General features: G+C 37.7%; 1 protein-coding gene across 5 annotated transcripts in view; it reads right to left on the bottom strand.

Annotated features, from left to right (window-relative positions):
- Window positions 1-267: 267 nt before the first annotated feature.
- LOC137627125 (tyrosine-protein phosphatase 10D-like) overlaps window positions 268-9,947 on the bottom strand; it is a 66,345-nt gene continuing 56,665 nt past the window's right edge. The window contains exons 4-6 of one of the 5 annotated variants that reach the window (XM_068358187.1): window positions 2,323-2,426; window positions 1,563-1,650; window positions 268-1,042 (exon numbers count right to left, since the gene is read on the bottom strand). In XM_068358187.1, coding sequence (XP_068214288.1) covers window positions 903-1,042; window positions 1,563-1,650; window positions 2,323-2,426 — 332 coding nt within the window. In that variant the 3' untranslated portion in view covers window positions 268-902. Of the gene's footprint in view, window positions 1,043-1,390; window positions 1,651-2,322; window positions 2,427-9,947 lie in introns of all 5 variants that reach the window. The other 4 variants (XM_068358186.1, XR_011041134.1, XR_011041133.1 and 1 more) reach the window with 4 other exon arrangements.

The following is a 9,947-nucleotide window of genomic DNA, read 5'->3' as shown; positions in this document are numbered from 1 at the left end:
GGAAGACTTATAACGACAAGGTAAGCATAATAGTTCAGGCAGATACACTAACTAATACATGGACAAATGGCAGGAAAAAATATAATCTTTCTCGACAGTCTGTGGGAAACTAATTAACATCGAACTTGTGTGTATATAAGGAACTAGCTTTATAAATATCTTGAAACAAATGAGAAAGAATACCATAAATATATTCAAAGCTAAAGAAAGCAAAACTACTATGAACATTTAAGGCTTTTTAGCAACCTAAGCTGGAAATTATATTAACAGAAACGAGAAAAAAAAATGGAGTACAATGTAAAGCAGGTAAAGCTCAATAGAAACTATGAAACATCTCAAAATACTGTAGAATAAGACTAGTATTGTAATCAGAAAAAAAGGAAATAAGATTTGTTTTCCAAAATATTTTTTATTTTTAGAATTCAAAGGTCAATAGAAAATACGAAAAAGTAGAATATATATTTATAAAAGATGGGAATAAATCAATGAAATACCTACTATACTTATTCTTTTAATCATTCATTGTATTACCATACCTTTGTCTTTCTGTTCGTGTATGAGACATATGTCATTAAATTGACATATCCTACCTGGGTTTCAATAGCATTTGTCGTTTATTATTCATTCTTGTATGATTTATTGGTCATAAATTTTAATTTAGTTTTTCTTCCTGTGTCATTTAAAAGGCATGTCTACCTTCAGTCACTAACCATGTGTAGTCATACCTATGTAACTTAACTCATATATATTTGATCACATTTTTTATACCTGGAGCATTTGAGTATTGTTCAGTTTATTTCATTCTAAAACATGTATCATTCAACTGCCGCACTAGTATCACTTAATGTTATATCGGTACCAATTAGTTCATATACCTGCATAATTTCCACGCAGTACTTGTATCAAATACTCTTCACACCGGTGTCATTTCTAGTATAAACAAGAGTATATTTTTCCTGCCGAGATGTGACATCACTCTTCCAAGATATGATGAACCCTGCTGGAATAGGCTGTAACTCCTCAATGATAGGTGATGCTGGCTCTATTCACAAATGAGAAAGATAGAAAATACACAAGGATTAAAAGCCATGAAATTAGAGTCATTATCATTATTACTAGCTAAGCTACAATCCTAATTGGAAAAGCAGGATGTTATAAGCCCAAGGCCTCCAACAACAACAACAAAAATACCCCAGAGAGGAAAAAAAAAATAGGGAAAAAATAGAGTACAAGAGAAGCAATGAAGAATTAATATAAAAATATTTTTAAAGCAGTACGACCATTAAAATGGATCTTTCATATATAAAAAGAGAGATTTATGCCTATCTCTTCAACATAACATTCATTGCGAGTTTAAACTATGAGCATTATAATTATGTTGAATACTAACCAGTGAGGGAATAAAATATCTGGAACATCAAATCCATATACCTACTGGCTGCTGTGAAATCTGAAAACCTCCGAGTTAATAGGAAGATGCCTTTGTAATCTCAAATCAATAATTACTGTAGGCAATAATTACTGGTTCCAAATGGCTGACACACACAAGGAGTAATTCCTACTGGGAGAAAGTTCGTTCACATCTATTTTGTCTTGGACGACTTTAGTTCTTGAGTCTCCGTTGAAGGTTTCAACTTCTTGGTAGAAGATCTGTAAAATATATCAGAATAGTACGACAGTCTTGACGTGTTAAAGCATTATAAGTGTACTTTTATTACTAATATTTCATTTTGTATGACTTTCTAAGAAGTGTTGCCTACATTTATAGAATTTTGTAGTCAAAAAATATTTCTAAACACGATGAGATAATTTGCAAGGATATGCTTACACAGTCTGCTGCCTGTATGCAATCAAGTACATAACTCCTTTTAAGATAAAGCCAACTACCTTAGGAAGAAGTAATTGAAATACTGAACATAAAAATCGTTATACATTTACTTTTTCACAACAATTTCAATTATAAACAAAGCTGCAACCATGAAACACATAGACATAGACACATGGGCTCCAATCTTCGGTTCACCAAAGCACAAACTACCTTGAATTAATGGATTTATTATCGTGATTTTGGGACAATTATTAAAATGGCCTAAAGCAGAGAAGAGAAAACAGATTTTCGAAACTTTTAGAATTCACGAAATGCACGAGGCAGAATACCACATTCTCTAATCAATTAGCTAACCCTGATATTTTTTATCATTTGTTTTTTAAAACAAACAACAAAGGAATTAAAAAAAAAACTGTTTGTGAATGACAAAAAAAAAAAGATTGATTAAACAATTTTAGAATATTTTTAGAGAAAATATCCTTTTCCTCTCTGACCTTGTAACGGTCTGGGATGGAGATTTCATCATCCTTCCAGGTCCTGGTGACCTCCCGTGTCACCTCGCTCTCAGTCGCCAGAAAGTCCATGACGGGTAATGGTCCTAGAAAAAATAGAAGGCAAATGGTGAAAAATCTGAAATTATATATATACCTATATATATATATATATATATATATATATATATATATATATATAAATGTATTTATATATATATATATATATATATATATAAGTATGTAAACATATATATATATATATATATATATATATATATATATATATATATATATGTATATATATATATATATATATATATATATATATATATATATATATATATATATATATATATACATATATGTATATATATATATATATATATATATATATATAATAACACACACACATATATATATATATATATATATATATAGATAAATATATATATATATATATATATATATATATATATATATATATATATATATATATATATATATATATATATATATATATATATATATATATATATATAGGAAGTCATGGGTATATACCGTATTATTAATATGATATGTTTTAAAGACCAAAGTATTTATTCCAAAAATGTGAGCAAGCGAGACGAGATCCAACTACCCTATTCTTTGGTCAGAGCTCTCATCACTTCACTGTCTCAGTATTTTAAAAGTAATCCGAGCTTTGACGAAGAGCACTCATGTCCGCCTGGTCAACAAAAAAGTATTTGCTCCAACTTTGAACTTTTGAAGTTCTACTGATTCAACAACCCGATTAGGAAGATCATTCCACAACTTGGTAACAGCTGGAATAAAACTTCTAGAGTACTGCGTAGTATTGAGTCTTATGATGGAGAAGGCCTGGCTATTAGAATTAACTGCCTGCCTAGTATTACGAACAGGATGGAATTGTCCAGGGAGAGCTGAATGTAAAGGATGGTCAGAGTTATGAAAAATCTTATGCAACATGCATAATGAACTAATTGATCGACGGTGCCAGAGATTAATATCTAGATCAGGAATAAGAAATTTAATAGACCGTAAGTTTCTGTCCAACAAATTAAGATGAGAATCAGCAGCTGAAGACCAGACAGGAGAACAATACTCAAAACAAGGTAGGATAAAAGAATTAAAACACTTCTTCAGAATAGATTGATCACCGAATATCTTAAAAGACTTTCTCAATAAGCCAATTTTTTGTGCAATTGAAGAAGACACAGACCTTATATGTTTCTCAAAAGTAAATTTGCTGTCAAGAATCACGCCTAAAATTTTGAAAGAGTCATACAAATTTAAAGAAACATTATCAATACTGAGATCCGGATGTTGAGGAGCCACCGTCCTTGACCTACTTACAATCATACTTTGAGTTTTGTTAGGATTCAACTTCATACCCCATAATTTGCACCATGCACTAATTTTAGCTAAATCTCTATTAAGGGATTCACCAACCCCAGATCTACATTCAGGGGATGGGATTGATGCAAAGAGAGTAGCATCATCTGCATATGCAACAAGCTTATTTTCTAAGCCAAACCACATGTCATGTGTATATAGTATGAAAAGTAATGGGCCAAGAACACTACCCTGTGGAACACCGGATATCACATTCCTATACTCACTATGGTGCCCATCAACAAAAACTCTTTGAGATCTACTACTTAAAAAATCAATAATAATGCTAAGAAACGACCCACCCACTCCCAACTGTTTCAGTTTGAAAACAAGGGCCTCATGATTAACACGGTCAAAGGCAGCACTAAAATCAAGGCCAATCATACGAACTTCCCGACCACAATCAAGGGATTTCTGTACTGCATTGGAGATTGTAAGAAGGGCATCACATGCTCCAAGGCCTTTCCGAAAACCAAATTGCAAACTAGGGAATAGGTGATTACCTTCAGCAAACCTATTAAGACGTTTTGCCAGAAGACGTTCAAAAACTTTAGATAATATGGGAGTTATGGAAATTGGGCGGTAATCAGTGGGACTTGAGCTACCACAAACACATTTACATAGAGGAGTAACATTACCAATTCTCCAACAAGTGCTAAAAGCTCCTCTTCTTGCTAACTTGCGTAAAATAACAGATAACTTTGGAGCTAAGAAATCTGCTGTCTTTATAAAAAACAAAGGAAAAATACCATTAGGGTCTACACCTCCATAAGCATCAAGGTCCATCAATAGATCTTTAATCTCACGAGATCGAAAAGCTAAACTAGTTAGTTTAGCCTCAGGAAAACAGGAATGAGGAAGTTCAAGTTTTTCATTACTCTGTTTACTGTCAAAAACATCAGCCAAAAGGGTTGCCTTTTCCTTTGGACAGTGAGTGACTGAGCCATCTGGTTTAAGTAAAGGAGGAACTGTTGCATCTACACCAAAGAGTGCAGATTTAAGGGTAGACCACCATTTATGTTCCTGAGTTGTACCAGAGAGGGTTTCTTTTATGATTAAATTGTACTCCTTTTCAGTTGAGGCATAAACTCTCTGAGCAAAAGCTCGAAGCTGAGTATAGTTGTTCCAGGTCAAATCTGATCTGTTACCCTTCCAAAGGTGATAGGCCTCCTGCTTCTCCAGATAAGCACGTCTACAATCATCATTGAACCACGGTTTGTCCTTCATTCGGTACCTTAGCACACGAGAAGGGATACGCCTATCAATTATGTTGACTAGATTCTCATTCAAAGGGACAACAGGATCTACACTATTATATAATTGTGACCAATTCAAGCACAAAAGATCATGCAAAATCCCATTCCAGTCTGCTTGGGATTTCATATAAATTTTACAAGAATATGATATATCAGGGACAGGCTGCTCAGTCTTCACTAATAATGAAATCAAGGCATGATCAGAAGTCCCGACTGGAGAACCAACCTTACTAGTTATAACGCCAGGGGAGTCAGTGTATACGAGGTCCAAGCAATTACCAGACCTGTGAGTAGCTTCATTTATGATTTGCTCACAGCCTGATTCCGAGGCAAAGTCTAAAGCTCTTAAGCTCCTGGTTTGTCCCTGTTCGCTGATTCCCCGGCAGTAAAGGTTATGTATGAAGGTCCGGCCAATTTTCCTACTCCGGCCAGGGCTGTTAAAAATGTCAATATATCAACTAACCCCTTTTTAGCTGAGGAGGCTGTTCCCAACCATGTAACTCCTTCTGCTCATGTAATGGGGCAGTAGGAGTTCCATGTAATTTGTAAGAGAATTGAGTTATTGAAGCTGCAGTTTGAGGAGGACGAAAGGGCCCGGAAACATGAGATTGAGTTGCTCAAGCTTAAGCTTGAGTTGGCCAAGGTGCAAGGGTCCCCTAATCATGTTAGTTCACCCTATAGCTCATCATCAGATAAATTTAATATTTCGGGTGCACTAAAGTTAATTCCAGTTTTTGATGAGGGAAGCGTACCAGAATTTTGTAAAGCTTTTGAGAGGGTTGCTACCCGGTTGTCTTGGCCCACAGAAATGTGGACGGTACTCATACAGTGTAGATTGACGGGCAAGGCAATCCGGGTATATAATGCATTGGAAGAGGGCCTTGCCAGAGATTATGACAAAGTAAAGGCTTTGGTTCTCAGGGCCTATGATTTGGTCCCTGAGGCCTATCGCCAGAGATTCCGAACCACTGGCAAGCCCAATTCTATGTCTTATGTTGAGTACGCTCGTCTCAAGGAGGAGCAGTTTGACAACTGGCTGAAAAGTCGTCAAATTGCTTCCTTCTCTTCCTTGAGGGAACTGATGGTACTGGAGGAGTTTAAGAAGGTGTGTAGTAAAGAATTGAGGGTTCATCTGGAGGACACTAAAATTTTAACTTTGTCAAAGGCGGCTCAGGTAGCTGATGAGTTTGTCCTGACCCATCGGGCTGGGTCAGGTAACTTCTCGTCCTCATACCCTAATGATAATAGTGATTTGTCTTCTAAGTCGAATAATCCCTTTAAAAACCAATCTAGTACCCCAAATAGTAGCATGAGTAATCATGTTGGTAGTGGCTTCAGAAAGGACTTGAGTGGTGGGCACACTCTGGTTTTTTCTAACCGTGGCAATTCGGGTAAAACTAATCAAATTAGAGGTAATTGCTTTTGGTGTAACAAGCCAGGGCATCGACAAGCTGAATGTAGAGCCAGGAGCCGTTACCTCCAAAACAATCAAAATAAGAGTCAAAATAATGTTAATCAGCCTACGCCAATCTCACTAATTTCAAATAATTCTATTTCAGAGAGTAAGAATGGTAAAACTGTTGATCCCCAGGTTAGTAGTGAACCAGATGTAGATAAAGTAAAACCTGTATTGTGTGAGTCCACTGGTAATTTATGACCATTTAACAAATATGTCTACCCCGGAAAATTGAAATCTGAAACCTCTACACTTAATGTTAAGTTCTTGAGGGACACAGGATCCACTAGATCTTTGGTGTTGGCAGGGTCTTTGTCTAACTTAGTTCCCTATACTGGAGAATACGTGGTCCTGGGAGGATTTCCCGATACGGTGGTATCTGCTCCTTTAGTAAGGGTGGAGCTGTCCTTCCCAGGGTATCACAAGGTTACTGAGCTGGCAGTAGTTGAGAGCCTGCCGATACCAGGAATAGACGGAATCCTTAGGAATGATATGTTGAGTGCAGAGGGGCAAGAATTATTTCCTATTGTTTCGGTCACGGCTTGCCCTGTGGCAATAACTACTCGAGCCTCTGCTAAGAGTGCAGCAGAATCTGATAATGATGATGACCTAGATTTAAGTAATTTAGAAGTAGAGGTAGAGAAGCCCGGACTAGTAGAAGGTAGTAGTAGTAGCAGTAGTTCTAGTTTTGGAGTGTTTAAATTATTGAAATCCGATTGTGACCGTCTCTCTTTCATACAGGCCCAAAAAGATGAATTTTCATTTGAGTTAGGTAATACTGACGATTTGACCAGGCCCAGGTTTGTGGTTTTAAAAGGATTGTTGTATAGGGTCAGTCGTCCCCCAACTCATCAACTAAATGTGACTTCTTGTTTAAGACAAATTGTCGTACCTACCAAGTTTAGGGAGGCTGTGTTAAGCCTTGCACATGAGGACTCCTTTTCTGGCCACTTAGGCTTAAGTAAAACTTTTTGTAGGTTGAGTAAATGTTTTTGGTGGCCAGGAATGAAGTCTTCGGTGAAGAAATTTGTAAGAACTTGTGAAATGTGTCAGGTGATGGGTAAACCCAATCAACCTATTCCCAAGGCTCCTCTTAACCCAATTCCTTCAATTGGAGAACCCTTTGCAGAATTGGTAATTGATGTGGTAGGACCTCTGCCTAGGACGAAGTTAGGGTTTACGCATCTCCTGACCATAATGGATAGAGCATCACGTTTTCCTGAGGCCTTTCCAATGAAGAAAATAACCTCAAAAGCTGTGTTTGACAAATTAGTGGAGTTTTTCTCCAGGTATGGACTGCCTCGTAAAATTCCGTCAGATTGCGGCTCGAATTTTACAAGCAGGGTATTTAAGAGTAAGTGTGCTGAACTGGCCATTCAGCACATTACCAGTGTACCCTACCATCCTGAGAGTCAGGGTGTGGTGGAAAGATTTCACCAGACCCTTAAGTGTATATTAAAAAAATATTGTTATGAGCAAGGAGAGGATTGGGATAAAGGGCTTCCCTTTGCTCTCTTTGCCATAAGGAATTTTCCCAATTCTTCTACTGGCGTTGCTCCCTTTGAATTAATATTTGGGCACAAGGTTCGAGGACCTTTGGAAATCTTCCATGAATTGCTCGAAGTAAATCAGAGAGGAGAGCGTACGGTGGGAGAAGTTGTTAGTGAACTTAAGTCCAAGTTAGCCGTAGCTTGGAAGTATGCCAAAGATAATTTGTCTGCTTCCCAAGCTACAATGAAAACCAAATTTGATCAGAAGTGTAAGGTACGTTCATTTGAGTCCGGGGACTTAGTATTAGTTTTAAGCACAGACCCAGACAACTTCCTTGAACCCAGGTACAAGGGCCCCTGGAAGGTGTTGAGAAAGTTGTCAGAGGTCAATTATGAAGTTGAAGCCCCTGGAACTAGTCGTAAATGTAAAATTTTCCACATAAACAGGTTGAAATCTTACTCTTCTGATAGACGGGATCCATTGGCCATTGTTTTTGAGCCAGTTATGAGTGTGGTTGCACCTGTTGAGGAAAACTTGGAAGATGTTTTGGACCAGGTGCCTTCAGATGCTCTAGGTAATAACTTGCAAAATTTAGGTGTATTAAAAGAGGGGTTAGAGCATCTGGAGGCACCTCAGAAACAAGATATACTAAGCCTAATTATGGAATTTTCTGACTTGTTTCAGGACTCTCCAGGAAGGACGAGGTTGCTCCAGCATGATGTTGATGTTGGGGACGCTTCTCCGGTTAAGCAAAGCCCGTATCGCCTCAGTCCAGAGAAGCGTGCCATTGTTGAGGACGAAATTAAATACATGCTGGAGCACAATCTCGTACAACCATCAGTAAGTCCATGGAGTTCCCCTATAGTCTTAGTGAAGAAGCCTGATGGTAAATATCGTATGTGTGTTGACTATAGGAGGGTAAACTCGGTTACTAAAAATGATTCCTTTCCTCTTCCCCGTATTGAGGATTGTCTGGACCTGATAGGTCCTGCTAGGTTTATTACAAAATTGGATCTGTTAAAGGGATATTGGCAGGTCCCCCTATCTGGTCGTGCCCGTGAAATTTCAGCATTTGTGACGCCCTCAGGGCTTTACGAGTGCAAAGTAATGCCCTTTGGGATGAAGAACGCTGCCTGTACTTTCCAGCGTCTGATGAACAGGGTAATTTGTGGCCTGGAAGGTACAGAAATCTATATAGATGACTTGGTGGTACACAGCAACGACTGGCGGACCCACTTGGTAAGATTAAGAAAAGTTTTTGAGGCACTTAGGGCCGCCGGTCTTGTTGTGAATCTGGGTAAATGTAACTTTGGGAAAGCTAAGGTTTGTTATTTGGGTCACGAGATTGGCTTGGGTAAAGTTGCTCCTAAGCAAGCCAATCTCGAGGCCATTGTTGCTTTGAAGAGACCGTGTAATGTCAGAGAGGTTCGTAAGGTGCTGGGTATGTTGGGATATTACCGTAGGTTTGTCCGAAACTTCTCTGACCTTGCACAGCCTCTAACTAATTTATTGAAAAAAGGGCAGAAATTTATTTGGTCTTCTCGATGCGAAGAAGCATTTTTAAAACTTAAGATGTTACTCGTGTCTAATCCAATATTGGTTTCTCCCAATTTTCAGAAGCCATTCATCATAGCCGTGGATGCCAGTGACGTAGGAATTGGGGGAGTCCTCTTTCAAAGGAGTGATGATGGTGAAGTACGCCCCGTATCTTACTACAGCCGTAAGTTACTAGAGGCGGAAAGAAAGTACTCCACCATTGAGAAAGAGGCTCTGGCATTGGTGCGGACATTGGTACATTTTAAACCTTATGTAACTAACTTTTCATTCCCTATAGAAATTTGGACCGACCATAATCCGTTGGTATTCATTGAACGTATGAAGGGATCAAATTAGAGGATTCTGCGTTGGGCCCTTCAGCTACAAGAGTTCAATTTAATTATAAAACACATTAAAGGGGTGGATAATTGCATCCCGGATGCTCTCTCACGTGTCTAAATTTTGATCTCTCCCTT

This window comes from Palaemon carinicauda, chromosome 34 (genome assembly GCF_036898095.1).
Source record: "Palaemon carinicauda isolate YSFRI2023 chromosome 34, ASM3689809v2, whole genome shotgun sequence".
Lineage (NCBI taxonomy): Eukaryota > Metazoa > Arthropoda > Malacostraca > Decapoda > Palaemonidae > Palaemon > Palaemon carinicauda.
This window is presented reverse-complemented; position numbering and strand designations above follow the sequence as displayed.